Raw genomic sequence first — 21352 nt, 5'->3', positions numbered from 1 at the left:
TCCGCTCCTTGTAACCACCATATTCTACTCCCTCTGCTACTCTCTGTTTGTGTTTTCTGTCTTCTTTGTGACAAACTGCTGACCTTTGCCTTTCTCCCTGGCTATTCATGAAATGAAAAATCCCTCAGTCAGAAACGTCCACGTGGATAATTCCGGAGCCACGGCTGTTTAAAACACGTGGGGGCAGAGAGATTCGGCCGTTGGCGAGGGGATGGCAGATTACAGTGTGAGACAACTGCGTCATGGCTAAGACTTAAGGAAAGATTTTGACCTGTCTCCAACCGCCAGCACAGGTTAACCGATACTTACTCAGGATTCATGGTGACAAATACCGCACAAGACATATTGATACGAATGTCTTTTCCTTCCAGTACAAACCTAGAAGACATTGGAAAGGGGTTCAGAATGAGCCCCCACCCCCACGTGCCACTCTGGTAGGTGGATTATTTTTCCCTGAAAACGAAGGCCCGAAAAACCCAGAAAGAACCTTCTACCTCCCCCTTAACTGCTTCTAAGAATTCAGACGGAGGGCCCGGTCCAGAAAGAGAGCGGTCACCAGAGACGACTACGGCAGGTTTGGGCCGCGTGTGGCGAGCTGTGGGGAGCTCAGCACAGCCTGCTCATCCCAATTCCTGTGTCCCATGGTCTTTGCAGGACACGACAACTGTCTGTTCACCAAACATGTGCTCTTCCCATCTCCTGTGAGTTCTCTTCCTTCCCTCGAAGCCCCAGACTCCTTCCCCCTTCTCCTTAGCTCAGGATGGCACACAAACCTTAACTGTCTGCCTGTCTTTGAACGTCTCACGTGTGTGTGAGGCTCCCCTATGTATGGAATTAAAGTTTTCTCCTGTTAATTTATCTTACGTCGGCCAAAAGAGCCTAAAAGGGTAAAGGAAAAATTTTCCTCCCCTGTACAGTATGATTCATTACGAAGAGGACTGTTTTCTCCAAGCCAAAGGATGTTCAAACTATAAGTGAGCTTGGGAACTTTCCTAAGGCTGTTTTACATTTAAATTTAAACCGCATGGACTGGGGAAAAATGACTGTAAGAGGGAAAGAAGAGGCTGATCTCGAGCCCATGTTGCGAGCCCTGCTGGGGTTCAGATTTATTTGATTGTGTCTGCGGAGTTTTGTGGGGCCTGAGGCGGGAAGGCAGCCACCTGAATGAACTGACTGAACGGGAAAAGAACCCTAGGAGACCTTCGGACACAGGATTCTCCCTTGGTGACACCGTGGGGCAAAGAGTGATCATGGCGCAGAGTTCCTGCATTAGCACGGGACACAGCCCACCCTCAGCTCCCCGACTAAGTAATTTTGGGAACGCTGGGAAGGAGAACCCTTGGCATGGACATTAGCGCCCTGCTGTCAGCCCCAGACAGAGGGACCATGGAGAGAAATCCTCCAGTGATTTTTCGACCACCGGTGAGGGTGGTCGAAGCAGGAAAGGAAAAACACTGGCAACGAAGCCTGGGGACACCCCCCACACACACACACTTTTTTTTAAAAGATTGTAATAGACATTTTAAACCCACAAGTCCAATTACACCCATAAATCATGTAAGGTCCTGAATTTATCTGACGAGAAAGACATTTTTGCCTGGATTAGTAAACATTAGTAATCTGAACATACAAATAGTATTTTTACAGGATTTTTTCAATACAAATCTATTAATTCAGAGTAATGGGATAAGGGAGGGCTTCAGGTGTGTGGCCAGTATAATTTTATTTTTTAAAAAGATGTAGAATTAAAGAAAAAGTCTTTGGTTTCTTCACGTGAAATAGGTACTAATTGAATTTAAGCCCTAAAGTAAAATTAGTTGGAACATATTTGCGACCTTGTCCTGGTGGCTCCCAAGACCGTTCCAAGGCTGGGCAAGAGCCTGGATACCCCCAGGTTGGCATGAAAGTTAGTTACATATATTCACACGTTACTTGACGAGCAAAGGGGACATTCAAGACAAATGTCATTCTTTTCGGTCTATGTTCGGGGAGGGGGGAAGAACCCAAACCCAAACACTTACTGTACAACAAAATTTGATAGTAAGTAACCAAACACATTCAACCAATACCTGACCAAATAGCTGTCTTTTGTGGCCTTAATTGTTAGGATCTGCGACGCAATCACAGAGAGGACCTGCACATCGATCCGATTGAACTCGTCCAAACAGCACCATGCTCCCGACTGAACCAGTCCAAGGAAGAGTCTTCCTATTATCTTGAAAACAATTATTACACAGGTGAACACTCTCCCGGGGCCATGGCTCCGTGCGCGCATTCGGCCTTTTACCCGAACAGGTGCACTGTGCGTGGCAGGTGCTCGGACCCCGCAGGGCAGGCTGGCGCTCTGGGGAGCTCAAGGCTCAGCACAGGGGTCCTCACATCCGCTCTCCTGCAGCCACAGCCTTGGGGCTCAGTGGAGGGCGTGCTGCTGCTGGGTGATGCACCCGAGGACCTGCGGGAGCTGGGCCACGCTGGGGCGGCCCCCCAGAGCCCCGGCAGGTGCAGGTCGGAGTGCCGGGGGCTCTCGGTGCTCCCGGGAGACTCACGGTCTGGAACCTACCAATGGGTAAATGCTGGCCGCAGAAACAAGTGAAAACTCTGTAGGCCCAGCAGAACCTGTGTGGACGAAGACAGGCTAGGGACCGTGTGAGCTGGGGCATGGGAGACGGGAGCGCACGTGGGAGCCCCTCCGGGTGGGACACAGGGCCTGGTTCTCCCCACTGGCTGCAGGAATCACATCGTGTCTTTATTTAAAATTTTGATATTCGGTTTATCGTGGGTTTTTTTTGGCACTAATTTTGATTCTAAAAAAGTATTGCATTAAAATATTATTTGATTAGCAGGCTTCCCGGCTCCCCCTCAGGTTTTGCGTGGGCAGGCAGGCGCCTCAGTCCTGTCCCTCCCCCAGCCCTGCTGCCCCCACCGCAGGAAGAGACAAGAGACTACTTCCTAAGGGTCTTAATGATAGGATGCAATCAGCTTGTTTAGGTTTCACTGATATTCTTGATGTGCTAAGTGAGCACAAACTGAAAATGCAAGATCTCCCGAAAATGGACTTTGAACTGCAAATAAACTGACTGCCATAAAAGGTAACTGGCCGGAACTTAACATGCAAGACAAAATAGAGTGTTTTGAAACTTCAGGTTAATTTGGGACAGGCACAGAGGTACATTAAATTTTAATAAATATTTCAGAATGTTATGAGCTACGCCTTAGGTCACGTGCTATCATAACAAGGCTGACATAAACTCAATCCTCCGTATCAACCCTGCCTCACATTTTTGTGTTAATAGCCTCATTGTTCTTAATGATTACCTTTTCAGGAAATAAAGGTATAAGGTTAGAACTTATAAATTTATATTAATAAAGCAGTACTCTTAATTTCTTAATATAGTCACGTCCCATATCAGATTTTGTTTGGAAAAGTCCCCCATTAGAAAGTTTGAAAACCACTGTCTTAGGTAGTTCAACTGCATAATGTTGTAAGTCTCAGTTACGTTAATTTAAAAGAATTAACAGCATTTGCCGTTGTTAACATTCAGTGTCTCTCCAAGGGAAATATTTTCCTTGTTCTTTCAATCCTCCATGACTATTTCTATGTATGCTATTTTTTTCCTGCATAGATATGAATAGACTTTACCTTATAATCCAAATCCTCAAAACAGTTGAACACCACACAATGTTTGCCTAACGACTGAAAAACAACAACATTATTTTAGTACATTGCTCAGCTTCTGACGCGAAATACTAATGTTAAAACTTCTAGAGTAATAAAATGTCTTTACTCTTTTGAGAAAACGTTGCAACATAAGCATGGATTACCCACCAAATTTAGAAACACTCAAAACCGAGTGGAGTCTGAATGCGCATACGCTGTTTAAGTTGATCAGTACGTGGAACGCTAAGGTCCTGTTTTTAAAACGCACCGAGTAACTGAGAAAAAAGCATTCCAGTGACATCGTTCCAGGGACGTCAAATACGTCTTGCGTTCATCAGTTACTTCTCTGTCTCTGTCTCTGTCTCTGTCTCTGTCTCTCTCTCTCTCTCTCACACACACACACACACACACACACACACACACACACACACACTGCTATTAATCACAAAGACTAGGTAAAAGTCTGTGTGTGGGGCTCAAACAAAACGGGTCACCCTTAAATGAAGGGGGACAAGACCACCGTTCATGCGTCAGCTTGTCCGGTGGAATCCCAAACACGACGCACGCTCTGCGTGCAGAGAGGCTAAGTCCCCGTGCACTGTGGACATTTAAAAATTAAAGGACGAATTATATGAATTAATAAGCGTGGTGAGATGTCTGTTAAATGTTAGGAACATCTCAATAGCAGGAACAGTGTAAATTTAAGGTACTGTTAAGGTCTGTGTATTTATTCTGGATACAGAAACCGCTTACCTTTGCTAGATCTTTGACACTCTCTGTTTTGCCCGTCCCGGTGGGCCCAGAGGGGCAGCCTCCGAGATTCAAGAGCAGAGCCCCCGTGAGCGTGAGCTGGCACCTGTTGGTGAGGGGCGTAAGGACCAGTCTGGGGGTACAGCCCAGGTACTCGTAGCCATAAGTAAAGCTGGCATCGCCTTGGGACACGTAGCACAGCTGTTGTTTTTCGTTCCACTGATACTGCAAATGTCTGAGAACGGTATTTTCAATGTTCATGTTATTTGGACAAAATTATTTTTAGTTTTTTTTGCACATGTAGAAACACAATAAAAACTAAAAAACGGGATGATGACTAAAAAACAAGTACAAACATTAAAATAAAAATGACAGGAGTTACAGATCATTCAACGACTACATCAGACACGAAATATTAGGACTCAGAACTCTACAAACTTACGAGCACTTTTCCTGGCGAGGAAAATGGCCTTGCTGAATCTTGCCGCTGCTTTGGTGTGGTGTGGGCAATACAAGAATCATCCCTATGAAGTTTATTACGGTTTTCAATAAAAACGTGGCTTATGACATTGCTCATTATAACCAGGCCCCTTCCTATAAGGGTAACTGAGGGAAATGCTCTTTGTTCTTAGTATCGAACAAAACCATTGTATTTATCTTATGACCCCGTCAACTGTGTGGTAACTGTAAATCTTCTCTTCTATAAGAGGCTCTGGGTAAAAGTTGTGACCAATCTGTAGCTTTACAGTATGTGTTCTTCCCCCCCCCCCCATTTCTATCGAGATATCGACATATACCTTTGTGTTAAAGGTGAACATAACGATTTGATACACGTACATATTGCGAAAGAATCACAATAAATTTAGGTAACATCCCTCATTCACACAGTTATGAACTTCATTTTCTTGTGATGACATCATTTAAGATCTACTGTCTTGGCATCGTTCCAATAAAGAATTGTTAACTACAGGTGCCGTGCTATACATTCCATCCCCAGAACTTATTTATAACTGGAAGTTGGTACTATGACCTCCTTCATCCATCATCCACCCCAGCTCCATCCCCGGCCTCTGGCAACCCCCAATCTCTTCTCTGTTTCTATGAATTCAGTGTTTTGGGGTTTCCCATATAAGTGGGGTCATAGATTATCTGACTTATTTCATTTAGCATAATGCCATCAAGGTCCATCCATGTTGTAGGATTTCCTTCATTTTTTATGGCTGTGTGATATCCCATTCTATCCATGTACTACATTTTCTTTTTTAATATTTTTTAATGTTTATCTATTCTTGAGAGAGAGAGAGAGAAAGAGAGAGAGGGAGAGAGGGAAGGAGGGGCAGAGCGAAAGAGACACATAGAATCCGAAGCAGCCTCCAGGCTCTGAGCTGTCAGCAGAGCCCAACACGGGGCTCAAACTCACAGACAATGAGATCATGACCTGAGCTGAAGTCGGACGCTCGACTGATTAAGCCACCCTGGCGCCCCTACATTTTCTTTATCCCCTCATCAGTTAATGAATGTCTTGGCTATTATACATAATGGTACAATGAACATGGGGGTACAGATATATTTTTGAGATAGTGATTTCATTTCATTAGGGAAAATACCCAGACGTGGAATGGCTGGGTCACATGGTAGTTATATTTTTAATTTTATGAGAGACCACCATCCATTTCCAGAGTACATACACCAATTTACATCTCCACCAACAATGTATAAATGTGTTTTCTCCACAGCCACACCAAAATTTGTTACTTCTGGTCTTTCTGGTAATAGGCATCGTGACACATGAGGTGATATCTCATTGTGGTTTTGATTTGCATTTCCCTGGTGATGAGTCGTGCCGAACAGCTTTTCACATACCTGTTGGCCATCTGCATTTCTTCCTTCGACTGCATGTCTATTCAGTTCCTCTGCACATTTTTTTAATAAAAAAAATTTATTTTGCTGAGTTGTAGTTCTTTATATATTTTAGATCTTAACCCCTTATTAGATTAATGGTTTGCAAATATTTTCTCTCATTGCATAGGCTGCCTTTATTTTACTTAAAAAAAAATTTTTTTTTAACATTTATTCATTTTTGAGAGACAGAGAGAGGCAGAGTGTGAGTGGGGAAGGGGCAGAGAGAGGGAGACACAGAATCCGAAGCAGGCTCCGGGCTCTGAGCTGGCAGCACAGAGCCCGACGTGGGGCTTGAACTCATGAACTGAGAGATCCTGACCTGAGCCGAAGTCGGACGCTCAACTGACTGAGCCACCCAGGCGCCCCCATAGGCTGCCTTTTAAATTTATTGATGGTTTCCTTTCTTGTGCAGAAGCTTTTGGTTTGATGTAGACCCATTTGTTTATTTTTGCTTTTGTTTCCTTTACTTTTGGTGTCAAATCCGAAAATTATTGCCAAGACCAATAACAAGGAATTTACTGTCCATGTTTTTGTGTAGAAGTTTTATGGTTTTAAGTCTTATGTTCAAGTCTTTAATCCATTTCAGTTGGTTTCTGTGAGTGGCATCAGGTAGGGGTCCAATTTCATTCTTTGCATGCAGCTGTCCAGTTTTCCAAACACTATTTATTGAAGAGACTATCCTTTCCCCATTGCCTATTCTTGGCTCTTCGGTCACAGATTGACTACATATACGTCAACATACATATACACATATATACGTCTATATGCATGTCTATACATATATATATATCTCCTGGCTTTCTATTCTGTTCCATTGGTCTATGTGTCAATTTTTATGCTAATACCATAGTGTTTTGATTATTATAGCTCTGTAATATAGCTTGAAATCAGGAAGTGTGATACCTCCTTCTTTGTTCTTCTTTGTCAAGACTGTTTTGTATATTTGAGAGGTCTTTTGTGGTTCCACAGAAATTTTAGGATTTTTTTTTCTATTTCTGTGAAAATTGCCATTGGAATTTTGAGAAGGTTTGCATGGAATCCATAGATCACTTTGGGTCGTATGGACATTTTAACAGTATTAATTTTTTTCAATCCTTGATCATGGGTTATCTTTCCACTTGATCCCATGACCCCGGGATCATGACCTCAGCCAAAATTAAGAGTCAGATGTTTAACTGACTGAGCCACCCAGGTGCCCCAAAAGAAAATCCTTTTTTTGTCATTGTTAAATAATCACAGTTATTTACTAATGGGATGTGTGTATGTGTTGTGCACTACATAATTTCTCAAACCTTAGAATCAGATAGTAAACTGCCAATCTTGTTTCACATTAATTTTCATTTAGTGCTTGCCTTTTTTATTAATCAGGGAAACTGTCCAAAACCTAGCTTTGCAAGGATAAGAAATCACTGACCGTTTATTGCGTGGTCTCACATTAAACCTGTCAGTTACTCGGAGCTACTAGTTTGCCTGGTGTCTGACAGGTGTTCTGTATCTCTCCGAGTCCTTCAGAAGTTTAACATTTTTTGCTCACTGGTGTCCTGTGAGTTCCCTGTGGTGCCTTAGGTCATGCTGGCCCGTAATTTGGGAACCGTAGCCCTAGAATCACAGGTGCTCTCAGGGTTTATTGGAATCACGTCTTTTCCACTTTGCTTTTCTACATATGCTCTTCCACCCTTGGTTTTCACTCTCCGAGAGTCACTAGCAAAGTCGCAATGACACACTAAACTCTGGGGTGATGGTTCAAAAAGATGTCCTATTTCCTTGGCAATTAAAAATGTAGACCGTTATACTTCTGCCAGAAGACGAACGTGTGAATACATGTCAAATAGAAAGTACTCAGGTAAGATATACGCAAGTGGTGTTAGTCAAATATATCGGCCTCTCTGCTCCATTTTCCCTAGAGTTTAAGGAAATTGTTACATCAAAAATAAGGAGATTTATAGTAACGCAGAATTTCTTAACAGTGAGCTTTTCTTAAGAACCAAAGACCTTACGCAGGCAGGACAGTTGTTTTTCTATGAACAGAGGAAACCGTAGAGAAAAATTAGCTCAGAAGTTTGAAACTGCACATTACAGGACTCTTCTGCTTGATCTTTTCTCCCCAAAGCCAGTGGTTCTGTTTTCTACAGTGTCGTGCTTGCACACGAAACACCACGTAAGTGTGAGTACGCGCTCCCAGGCTCCTGCTGGGAGAAAGGGGTCCTGACACCTGACTTGTGTCCCAGAATTGAGTGCGCACGGGGGGAAGTGGAGGCCCGAGGAAGAGCTGCTGTCACTGCCCACTGAGAGCTGCCCTCTGGCTGAAAGGCGAGGGAAAACACAACCACAGGAAGAAGGAAGCCAGTCCAGGAAGATGGAGCAGAAAGAGGTTCGAACCAAGCGGAAGGACAGTGGAAAGGAGGAAGCAGCAGAGGCACGCGGTATCCAAACCGACACGGTTTGCTCAGAATTTCTACACGTCCTGGAAAAGTAAAACTTGGGTTCGACAAAATCTGAGCCAGAGAATTAATTTACCGAGAGGGAGCGCTGGACGAGGGACGAGTTATTTTTTTAGGTGGTGTTGTCGTCTCACCTACTTACCTTGTCCACTCAAAATCATCTGCACTGAAGACCCCTTTCAGCAGCAGGTCCCCCACTATGTCTCTGCAGTGAACGTACAGCGTGAGCAGCGCCCCCAGGACGGCTTTTGTGCGCGCGTTACCGCAATCCAGCGCCACAAGCTCCGAAATCTCCTCCAGCTGACCCATCAGACCAGCACGGACTTTCTCCAGCTCCTCTCTTGAACGAGAACTCGCAAAACTTCTGATGCAATCGTTAGAAAACATGATCTGGCTCTGAAAAAGAGGTCAGGATGACGAGTGAAGAATAAACTTGATGAATTAAACCAGACGTTTTCATACCACGTGAGTGTGCGCAGCTTACCCGCTTGTACGTATCTGAGAGTAAGACACTGAACTCCGGTTAACGCCTGTGGGGCCCTTGTTTTTTAAGAAGCCAAAATGTATTTACCACCAATATTTATACTTTTGAAATCTTGTATTCTTTTTTTTTAAGTTTATTTATTTGAGAGAGAGAGAAAGCATTGAGTGGAGAAGGTGCAGAGAGTGAGGGAGACACAGAATCCCAAGCAGGCTCTATCTACACTGTCAGCACAGAGCCCGATGTGGAGCTTGAACTCATGAACCGTGAGATCATGACCTGAGCTGAAGTCGGACGCTTAATCGACCGAGCCACCCAGGTGCCCTGAAATCTTGTATTCTTAACCACCATCACTAGCCTGAGTAATAATCCAGGGACAGTAATAATGGTAGAAAACCCCAACAGGAAGTCAGCACCGTTTCCTCAGTTGAACCCAGAAATACTAGTCTTAGAATATGGTGTCTGCAATCATAATTTTCAGGAACTCCGAATAACTTGTTGCTTGATCCATCTTCGGACGCTCACTCTTCCCATAAACGCCAGAGCTGTTTTAAGAAGGCTACTGGAGGGGCGCCTGGGTGGCGCAGTCGGTTAAGCGTCCGACTTCAGCCAGGTCACGATCTCGCGGTCCGTGAGTTCGAGCCCCGCGTCAGGCTCTGGGCTGATGGCTCGGAGCCTGGAGCCTGTTTCCGATTCTGTGTCTCCCTCTCTCTCTGCCCCTCCCCCGTTCATGCTCTGTCTCTCTCTGTCCCAAAAATAAATAAAAAATGTTGAAAAAAAATTAAAAAAAAAAAAAAAAAAAGAAGGCTACTGGATTAACGTCACATTGACCTGGAAGTCGGTGGAGGGGACACGTCAGGAGGCTTGTAGGCTTCTGCCCCATAATGAGATAAATCGTGATTTCGGTCACTAGGATAGCCCTGCTGAGGGAGAAGTGTGCTGTGGGTGAGAGGGGACAGTGAATTCGTTTTGGGATTTTATGAATCTGAAGTGCCTAAGAAACATATAAGTAAGTCTGTGAAGAAATAAATACCGGAATAATTAACATGGAGGTAATCTGCATAGCGTGGGGGGTGGGGGGGAGCTTTTGCCCAGAGCAAGGTCAGAGGGTAGAGGATGGGACACCTGATGCACCCATTGGCGCTGCTGGCTGACTTTCTTCAAGGACGTGGTAACCCACAGCAGTGGATCCACAGGAGGCTGGACACGGAGGCTCAGGAAGTAGGCGGGAGCAAGTCTGGGCCAGGCGGCAGGGACCGTCATCGAGGCCACAGCACTTACCAGAGCCGAAGCCACCCCACTGCTGGGTTTGAGGCATCTATTCAAGATTCCCAGCCTCGGGGGAGAGCATCCAATGGCCGAGTGCCCTCCCTGGGCTGCAGCAGTGGGGACGGAGGAGGATTTGGTCCCAGTGAGGTGGACTGGGAACCAGATCTTCATTTATTTATGTAGATGGATGGAAGGGAGTCCTCACTCGCTACGGCTTGGATAAACCCACGCTGGGATTCTGGAATTCTGTCGGTGGCCAGCGCGTGCAAACATCTCACCCCCGCCCGCCCACAGGTGTCTGCCGGGAGAAGGTTCCCAGTCACGTCACGTGCACAGGAGAAAGGGAGGCTTTCAACTGTACAGGGAGGAGAGATGAGCAGTAGACAGCTTGGGAGAAAACGGGGCAAAGTCTGTTCGGTGATTTAAGCTCAAGCCTATAATAAAGCATTTCTGGAAATGATCCAGCCTGCTTCTTACTGGTAACATTTTTGGAGGACCAGGGATCTGGGGAAGATCTTTTCTTCGTAGAGCAGATTCGATCATTCGAATGCGTGGTAAACCACAGAAACATCCAGATGGATTCATTACAATTTCGCCGCCTTTGCAGACAACAGCTTCAGCAAGTCCTCAGCCCAGGATCTTAGAGGATCTGATCGATATTCAGTCAAGGGGACGACAAACGGGACCAAGGGGATCTGACATCGGAATTCGGGTCCATAATCCCAGGTTCTCTTAACAGAGACTCGGCAGCTGTGGTGGCACAAGGCAGAGTAAAACGAGGTGATGTTGGTTTTACATTTAATAGAGGATTTAATAAAGCCACTCGACAACAGTAACACCTGATGACGAGACTTCCGCCTTCACCACTGCGGGAAAACTACGGTCTCCGTGGTTCCTGCAGACCCTCATCGCCCACGGACACAGAGGACTCTTCAGGCCTCTCTAGAGCATTTTAAAATGATGACCATGCACTTTTTCTAGAGAAAAGTCCATCAAATTCCCTCTCTCCTCCCTTAGCTTCCAGGACCCCCCTCCTGGGCGCTCGATTCCATCCTTGCACAGCCCCCTCCTTCTTCTGTTTGTTACAGGTGGGTGTCCACTGGGGTCCTTCCTCTTCCTTGTCTTTTTCTGCAGGTTCCATACACTCTCTCAGCTTCAGCCATTACTTCACTGGCTCTGCTCACAGGAGCTGCCTGCCTTGGCTTTCTTGGTACCACACGTGCCTTGCATTTATTTCTTCTTCTCCTTTGAGGCCCAGAATAATGGCTCCCTGCAAAGATATCCAGGTGCTAATCCCCAGGTGCTTCTGGCACCTCACTTAATTAAATCAAGACCTTGAGGTGGAGCGATTACTCTGGATTATCTGAGTGGTCCCAATATGATCACATGGGAGAACTTTTTCTGCCTGCAAACAGAGGGAGGTCAGACGAAGGAGACCGGCCAGAGAGACACAAACACCGCTGGCTTTGAAAATGAAGGAGGGGCCACAAGCCAAGGGGTGTCAGTGGTCTCTCGAAGCTGGAAAAGATGAGGAAAGGGAGGCTCCCCCAGAGCCTCCAGGAATGAATGTGGCCCGGCTGATGCCTTGATTTTAGCCAGTGAGCCCAGGGAGGCCTGGAACCGGCAGAGCCGCGATGTAATGAATGTGTGCTAAGTTTGCGGTAACTCTCTAATGGCGATGGTAGAAAACAAACACAATGCAACAGAGGGACATCCCTAAGAAAATAGTGTGCGATTTATTTTCATTCAACGTTTTCTTATGAAAACATTTAAAAGCACGAAAAAGTGGAATTATAAAACGAATACCCATATACCCGCCACCTATGTGCTAATTTTTTGCTACATTTGCTTTCTCGCACATCTGTCCATGTATCCATCCGTTCGTCCATCTTATGTTTTGATGCATTTCAAAGTAAGTGGCACATATAAGTACCGTTCATGATGGTTTATTTCTACGCTTTGCTCTCTTGGCAGTCTAGTTCAAATGAACTTACCACTGTGAGGACCACTTGTCCCGGATGAGACACCACCCACACGGAAAAAGTCTGGTAGCTCCAGTCTTCGACCCCTTGACTTACAAATCTATAAACAAAACGTTTTATTTCCATTATTACATGTAATCATTGTGGCCCCTTAATGATCAAGCATGACAAGATTTTCCCTTAGGATCTCTAATTTTTTAACTCTAGGTATATGTATGGGATCAAATGCTAGAGATAACAGAGCCTTAATTCATGCATAATGAATATTCCTTAAGCTTCTCTTTAATACCACCTGTACTTGTCCAGTGAGGGGCCACCAAGTTTTGGGGATGGTAAAGCTGGAAGGGGGAGACGACACATATTTAGGTTTGAATTTCATACTATCAGTGACAAAGTCAGCGTTTAAAATAATTTGTACAAGAGTGCCTGGGTGGCTCAGTCGGTTAAGCGTCGGACTTCGGCCCAGGTCACAATTCACAGTTCGTGAGTTTAGGCCCCGCGTCGGGCTCTGTGCTGACAGCTCAGAGCCTGGAGCCTGCTTTGGGTTCTGTGTCTCCCTCCCCCTCTCTCTGCCCCTCCCATGCTCATGCTCTGTCTCTCTGTCTCAAAAATGAATAAAATGTTTAAAAAATAATACTAATTTGTACAAGATGGAGTACTGGGCTGAAATCACCAAATGAACTTTAGCAGTAAAGCCTTGCATTTAACTTTAAAAATGAGTCATAATGAAGAAAATAGGATTTATGAAAAATATGTAGAAATTTTTCTTTAAGACTAAAGTTCATGTGTGCCATCAGTATATGTCTTCATATTGTTACGGTGGGTTTTTTTCACTCACAGTTTTAAGTTTCTATATAGTCAAATTGATGACTCTTCACATTTTCTCACTGAAATTCTCACACATTTTCTCACTGAAATTAGAAATTCTCAACACTAAATCTGTTTTCTTCTAATACTTCATTTATCAATCTTTATTTAGACTTTATTTGATTTTTATTTTTTTTAATTAAAAAAATGTGTATTTATTTGGAGAGAGAGAGAGAACCAACCGAGAGATCATGACCTGAGTTGAAACCAAGAGTCAGACAACCGTCTGAGCCCCCCAGGTGCCCCTAGAATTTATTTGATTTTTAAAATGAATATTGATTCTAATTTTTGCTGTAATTGCAAATGGTGTCTGTTTTTATTATTTTCTTCTTTATCATTGCCACTGAGGGCAAATACATTTATAGTGACTTTTTATAGATTTCAAGACAACATCAGTGGCGAATGTATGTTTAATCAATTAAATTGGTCTTTTATTTCATTTAGTGTTTGTTTTCTTTTGGTTTGTTATTCCATGAACTGTCTTTATTGCTTTTATTCATAACTTTTTGTAGCATGGCTGTATCTCTCAAACAGGATACAGTTCCATTTATCTTTTGACAAGATCTTTTAATTAGGATCTTATTCTTATTTTGACCCTCTCCCCCCACCCACTGCACACTGTATTTTCTTTATTTTGTTTCCCCCAGGGTTTGGGAAATATTTATTCTGATTTTTTATAGTCTATAGTGTGAGTGGATCAAGATTTTTGACTTAACAATCCTGTCTTCATCCTGAACCATATTCTTTCAAATGACAGATGAGACACGAATATTATATATAATACACATATTACATATTTTATACATACACATGCACACACATGCACACCACACTGGACGACAACAAAGTGTGCTCTGGGACACTGGCGACGTGGAAAGTCTCTCGCAGACAGACAGCAAACGGATTGAATTACAGAAAGAAGAGCAGAGAAACCAAAGAACACCACTGTCGGGTGCGACAAACACAACAGCACCCGGGGAGGATCTTCGGATGGTCACGAGAGCCGTGACCTCTGCCTGTGTCTCCACCACCTGCCCTGTGCTGACTTCCGGGCGGGGGTGGGACTTTGGGAGTGTCCTAGGGTGAATGCTGGAGGGAGCAGCAGAGCAGTGCCCGAAATCACAGCACACACCCTGAACCACGGATGGGGAAGATAAAGAGGAAGGGAGGTTGGGGGTGGGGAGAGAGGGAGGGAGAGCAAACAAGGGAAGGGGACCCTGGCATTTTCCCCTAAGAGGACGAAGATCTGAAGCGGGGCTGGAACTCCGGGACCAGCGAGGTGACCCGCGAGGTGACAGAGGGGGTGTGCAGGCTCCGGGAGAGACAGAAGGAATCTGCAGACGCTGAGAGATGAGCCACCACGGACTGGGCCCCGCGTCCGTCCTGCCAACTGCAGCCGTGGCGGGCGGCCCGCTGCGATTACGCACTGGTGTTTGCTCGCAGGGGGATAGGGACTCGCCGGTGTGAGCGTGAATAACCCGGTCTGCCCAGGGGCGCGGTGTGAACGGAGCCCACGCAGCCTCGCGCAGCTCCGTTCCCAAAGCGAGCACACATCCGAGGCTCCGGGACCCGATGCATGTCACGGGTGGGCGGCGGCTGACGATCGCTCAGCCAGAGGGGAGTGTCACTTCTGAATACGAACCTCACCTGGAGAGACAGAACACTGCCAAGTCCTACAACACTCGATAAAATAAAAGTAACTTCTCCAAAGGTGAGAGAAGACCTCAGTTTGGGCTGACCTGCAGAATGGTCACGTATCAGAACAAAATCGATGCTTCTCCCAAAACCCGGCAGAAAAGGGCAGACCCTGCATGTCCACCACCCCTGCGCTGTTGTCTCCTGCTCTTGACCCAGGTGTCATCAAGCCCCCCACTGAGAGGCCCGCCTGACGCCACACTGCAGCATCCCAGAAGACATTCCGGCTCTGTCCTGCCCGCCTGGTGCTCCGAGGGTCTGGCGGTGTTTCTCCTTGACCCGATCCGCTCAGCTCTTCCTCACCAACGCATCGCTTTGGTGATATTTTGGGGGAGCTAGCATTCAACACGTTGGATTTGAACTTAGAAATTAATTCCATTCAGATTAGCATGCAAGTAGGAGAGCAAAATAAAAATATTTGCCACTCACAGATGCTTTCTGAAAAAATTACTTGGAAATATATAGCAGAATGAAACTAAAGTCTACAGCGTGAGACGTATGAATCCATCATGAACAAAAACCAAACCAAACAGACCAAAAAATTACTAACACTAGAGAATTACAGATGCATACACAGGGAGTTCAATTTGGAATAAAATCCCACATGATTCCGGAGGTGACGGGAGGGCATTCTGGAGTGACCATGCACACTGGGGACAAATCGGATTTTACCACAGGCTTTGACTGCATTAACACTTTAAGAGTATTCAACAGGAAAAAGTGTCTCTGACTTTGGCATGTCAACCCCAAAAGAGATGAGGAAACTCAATATAACAACGGTAAGTGAACTCCCCCCCACCCCCCCGAAACCAAGAGCCCAGTCACGAGAAGACATACAACAGGAAACCGCGGGAAGGAGCACACACGAGGGTACTCGGGGAGTTTACGGAAGGGACTCTGCAGACGTGCAGCAAGGTTAAGGGAGGCAACAGGGGTGGTGAAGCATTTATTTATTAAAAATAGTGCTGGGCATCCAGGTGGCTCAGGCAAGCATCCAACTCTTGACTCGGGCTCATGTCACGATCTCACGGTTTGTGAGTTCGAGTCCTGAATTGGCTCTGCACTGACATCGTGGATCCCGCTTAGGATCCTCTCTCTCCTCTCTCTGCTCCTCCCCAGCTCGCACACGCATGCGTGCGCTCTCAAAATAAATAAATAAACTAAAAAAAAAAAAAAAAAGAAAGAGGGGCCTGGGTGGCTCAGTCGGTTGAGTGACCGACTTCGGCTCAGGTCTTGATCTCACAGTCCGTGAGTTCGAGCCCCAAGTGGGGCTCTGTGCTGACAGCTCAGAGCCTGGAGCCTGCTTTGGATTCTGTCTCCCCCTCTCTCTGCCCCTCTCTCGCTCATGCTCCCTCTCTCTCTCTCTCTCTCTCTCAAAGAATAAACAAATATTTTTTAAAAATTTTTTAAAAGAAAGAAAGAAATGCTAGAAATACGAAAAGGATAAAAATCCACAGAAAAGGAAGAAATGTTTAACACAGTTTTCTAAAAAATAAAGTAAGTGGACCAAAGAATGAACAAGAAAACAAGGAAAATTCAACATACGGAAATCTGTTATTGTAATTCATGACAACCACAAATCAAAGTTGAAAGACTATTTGGGATTCTTGATAGTTTCATTAAAAAAACCCTCTGATCTTAATAAACATCCTTTAATTATTAAAAACTCTGCAAACAAGGAATAGAACAAAACTCTTTACTTTGATGAGGGGTATATTCCAGAAATCTAAGCATCGTTACAACTGGGGAAATACTAGAGATGTTCCCAGTAAAGTCAGGAACAAGAGAAGGATGCTCACTGTCACCTCTGCTTTTCAACACTGTACATCTGTCATCCTAAACAACATGAAAAGGAGTGACACTTTTAAAAGGACTGTAAAGAGACATTAGTAGCAGTATTATCATTATTAGCAAATGACAAGACTCTCTAACCAGAAAACTCCCAGAGTAACAAGTGGAAATCTGTTGGTCTCTCAAATGCCCAGATGCCTTTTGCGGGGCGGGGGGGGGGGGGGGTGGTGGGCGTCCTTGCCCACAGGAGTTCCTGCCCTCACACATAAGATGACATCTGGCCCTTATCACATCACCCCAGGGAAAAACCAGAGCCAGGGAAAGCCACTGTGGTTATTTATGTAAGTAAATAATAATCTACTCTACTCTAGAAGCCTTGCATGGGCATTCAGGATCATATTAATAAATACAGATATTAAAACCTCAAGACCAATAAGTAGCCTTTCTTTTTTTTTTTAAGTTTATTTTTATTTAATTTGAGAGAGAGAGAGCAAGCCAGGGAGGGGCAGAGAGAGAGGAGGAGCGAGAGAATCCCAAGCAGGCTCCACACTGTCAGCACAGAGCCCGATGTGGGGCTCGAACTCACAAACCATGAGATCATGATCCGGGCTGAAATCAAGAGTTGGATGCTTAATCAACCGAGCCACCCAGGCGCCCCCCAACCAGTAAGTAGCCTTTCTAGAATCGACCATAAATAATTAGAAATGTACAAGACTGCTCTAGTCAAATTAGTTTTACAAGTTCCCACTCTGAAGCTCTTCCTTCAAGAACAGCAGCCAACGACAGACTGAAATGTAAGGAGGAGAACATTATGAAGACTGAACCGAACAGTGTGAGGAAGCAGAAGCCAGGCGAGCTGGGTCTTTTGGAAGCAGGTGGCGATGCCCACCCCAGGTTCAGGTCCGGGCCAGTTTGAAGATACTTGCGAGTCTCAAAGCACACAAAAACCGCCTGAGTGCGGTCCGTGATGATGCTCTCAAACAGACATTCACATTGTAAAAATGATTATTTTCCATTCAGCCATACGCCATCGTGTTCTATCAAAGCCCATTTCAAAGACTTTACTCCATACATTTCTGCGGATACTTTCCACTTAGATTAATAAATAATTAACTGAGTTTAAAATATATATAATGTAATCTTAGGATTTAAAAATCGTACTCACTTTTTCAGCACATCAAACATGCTTTTCTCCACATTTACCAGCCACTGTTCCACGGCACTTCTTACTCGAATTTTCCTATATTTTTTTCAAAAATAATTTGCAAAGAATTCTTTTTATTCATGTCTCGTTCCTTTGATAAGGCTGTAGACTAAGTCTTCTACACTTATAACATTCACAGGCCAAAAGATCATAAATCTGTAATTTTGTTTATTCTAGATCTTAATTTGGAAATCTACACGGAAGACATACCACCTAACTTGAGGAAATCCTGACGTCGAAACCAGGGGTTTACAAAATTAAGAGTTTCCAGTAAGATGTGAACTGACAAAGTAGATAAATTACATTACAAAGCGTTTTTGTATTCCTCCCTGGTTCTTTTCAACAGCCGGCCTGGGGCAGGGCTGGGTTAGGGAGGCTGGTGATGGGAGCACATGGGCGTAGCCTTTTTAATCAGCTCACATCAGGAAGCACACGCCAAAGGCTGGCTGGCAAACTGGACCAGTGTGGCAGCAGGACCTGGCTAACTTGGGGACATTCACAACGGGGCCCGGGGTCGGGGAGGAGGCAGGGGAAGCAGCATGAACAACCCCAAGCAAATTGCCAATCTCCTTCCTAAGTTCCTAGAATAAAACCTCGTGGTGGCATTCAGGACGAAAGCAACAAATACAGAAATGGAAAGGTAAAATTCTGCATAAGTACATTAGTTTTGGAGAAATCATTGGCTCAGCAAACTTCCGTGAAATATCAGAAATGTCCAAGCAGATTATTCAATAAAGAAGTTTTACAGGCTGGGAATGCTGAGTGTGTAACCTACAAACCGTACTTGGGCAGCAGAAGGCACTCTCCTTCAGCGGATATGAGCATTATGACGGCAGGGGGCCCAATTTCTTGCTTCCACAGCAGTAACTGTTTTATATTTTCAAAACATTTCGCAAGATGAGGCTATGGACCAGAAACGAATGTCAGCACCGCTGAGAAATTCTGACCTGGTTGGGAAATAGCATCGCTGAGCGTGGAATGATGACATTACCTGTATAGACTCTGGATTTCTGCTATTCGCTATGATGTCGAGAAGTTCAGTGTTGCTGAGAAAGTAAAATCTGGGGAAAACCATTCTTTTAGTTTCAAGGTAGTCCTGTCCAGAACCAAAAGAAATGAGAGTTCATAATCTATGATTAATTATGCTATGACTCACTTCCCCATTTGGGCCTCTGTTTACACGCAAAACCCACAGTATTTAAATTGCAGTGTGCAGACTACCAGTAAAAGGGTGACCCGTGCTCGATCTATGCTTAAATTGCTAAAAACAATTCTTAATAAACAAAACTAAAACAAATGAAAATAAAAGCAAAAGTCCCGCAGGTGAACACATGTGCACAGATACCACTCATGAAGCGCTGTGGGCCCCCAGGCCCCACCTTTCTGCTGTTGCCTGACCCTGTGGTCCCATTGAGGACAAGGTCCCTCTGCCGGTGGCCCCCCTGCTAATGGAGCCCACGCTCCCCAGCCCCTCTCTCCTCCCACTTGCCACTGTACTTCCTGCCCGGCTGGGCACCTGGCCCGTGGCTCCTGTCACTTCCCTGTGTCCCACACCTACGCGTCCAAATGCTGATCAAAGATGTTCATTTGACTGCCCCGTAAGAATTAGATTTCCAACATGCACAGAATTCACTTGTTTCCACGCAAGCCTCCTCCCCCTACTTCCTATCCCTGCAGTGTAGTCACTTTCCCCTCCCGTGGCCATGACCCTGGGCCTCTGTCCTCTCTCCTCCACACACCCACCTGAAGCTCCCGGTCCACCTTCTTTCATCCTGACCATCGTCCTCCCTCAGTCCCCCCAGGACTTCTAGCCTTTTAACTGGTTTCTGTATACGTATTCCCACTGCCCCCGATCTAGACATACTCTGTGCTCCCGTCTACGGACACATTTCTCAATCAAGTCATTTTACTCCCCCAGTCAAAATCCAATGACATTCAAGGCCCTTCATCATCTGGTCCTGCTTCCCGGAGAATCTCCCCTTTCCCCTCTTGCCCCTTTGCGACCAAGGCATCCTCTGTACCAACCCGTTTACAACTCCCGAACGTGCCACACTTGCTCGTGTCCTTCCCCCTGGCCTAGGGTGCTCCTCCCAGCCACCCCCTCCCGGACCCTTTCACCTGGCTAACTCACACACTTCTTCCCAAACCCAGGTGAGTTCTCACTTCCCCCGGGGCAAGGGGTGAATCTGTCTCCTTTCATGTGACCATACCATCCAACCCATCACAGCATACATCACATGCTAGCATCTCTCTACTCTGGTTCCTGTAATAGATCTCGAGTTCTGTAATAGGAGGGGAGGATGTGGGGAGTCCCAGTATGCAGCTGCAGTGCCTGGTATGAAGCAGGTGCTCAATACATGAATAAATGGAAAATCCCTGGGTGGTAATGATGCTTAGTAATAGTCCAAAGATGCGCTAGAAATAATGAGAAGACTTATTTCAGTCCCTACTCAGTAAACTTGCTATTATTAACCAGATCCCTCCGGGAGGGGCCTCAGATCCTGGATTCATATAGCAGAAGGTCTTCCTGGGCACAGAACTTTCAATAGGCTGAAACTGCCATATGTAGGTATTCTGGAGAGGTCATTCCAACCACTGTGAATTGTGTTCAACAAGGAAAAAGAGATAAAAAACTGGAAAGAGATCTTGGTTTATGAAGTGAATATATTCACCCCGAATCTCAAATATTAAAACCTGATCTTTAAAAAATATGTATGTCTAGATGACAATTTAATGTTCTGGCAAAGGTGTTTTTTGTTTTGTTATTTGAGATAGAGAGAGAGAGAGATGTAGAGAGAACACATGCCAGGGAGGGGGCAGAGGGAGAGAGAAAGAATCTTCAGCATATTCCGCACTGAGCATAGAACCTGACGTGGGGCTCGATCTCACAAATTGTGAGATCATGACCTGAGCCAAAACCAAGATTCAGATGCTTAATCGACTAAGCCACTTAACCTAGGTGCCCTGGAAATTTAAATGTATGTAATCAATAACTTACTTTATAAAATTATCAAACTAGGACTTCTAGGGATGATGGCAGAGTAGGAGGACCCGGGCTTGCCCCACTACCCAGGTACACCTAGATAACACCCACGTCAGCATATATAACTCAGAAAATGACACAAAGACTGGCAGAACAATCCCCCCCCCACACACACACAACTAAATGTAGAGAAGAGGTCACAGTGGGGAAGAGAGGAAGGGCAGAGAGGTGCTGAGGACCCAAATGGACCTAGGAGTCTGTCTGAAGGAGAGAATGGGTACAGAGAAGGGAGAGAAACAGAGCCTCTCATGTGGAGCCAGCATGAGAAA

General features: G+C 45.2%; 1 protein-coding gene across 5 annotated transcripts in view; it reads right to left on the bottom strand.

The window, feature by feature from the left end:
* The window catches only part of DNAH14 (dynein axonemal heavy chain 14), a 407059-nt gene that overhangs the window by 183423 nt on the left and 202284 nt on the right, over nt 1-21352 (bottom strand). For all 5 annotated transcript variants that reach the window (XM_042925989.1, XM_042925990.1, XM_042925991.1 and 2 more), the window contains 9 exons: nt 19032-19136; nt 18825-18943; nt 18002-18076; nt 12496-12583; nt 8894-9147; nt 4412-4643; nt 3641-3694; nt 2070-2215; nt 310-378 (listed from right to left, as the gene is read on the bottom strand). In XM_042925989.1, coding sequence (XP_042781923.1) covers nt 310-378; nt 2070-2215; nt 3641-3694; nt 4412-4643; nt 8894-9147; nt 12496-12583; nt 18002-18076; nt 18825-18943; nt 19032-19136 — 1142 coding nt within the window. The remainder of the gene's footprint in view (nt 1-309; nt 379-2069; nt 2216-3640; nt 3695-4411; nt 4644-8893; nt 9148-12495; nt 12584-18001; nt 18077-18824; nt 18944-19031; nt 19137-21352) is intronic.

This window comes from Panthera leo, chromosome F3, assembly GCF_018350215.1.
Source record: "Panthera leo isolate Ple1 chromosome F3, P.leo_Ple1_pat1.1, whole genome shotgun sequence".
Classification (NCBI taxonomy): Eukaryota; Metazoa; Chordata; class Mammalia; order Carnivora; family Felidae; genus Panthera; species Panthera leo.
This window is presented reverse-complemented; position numbering and strand designations above follow the sequence as displayed.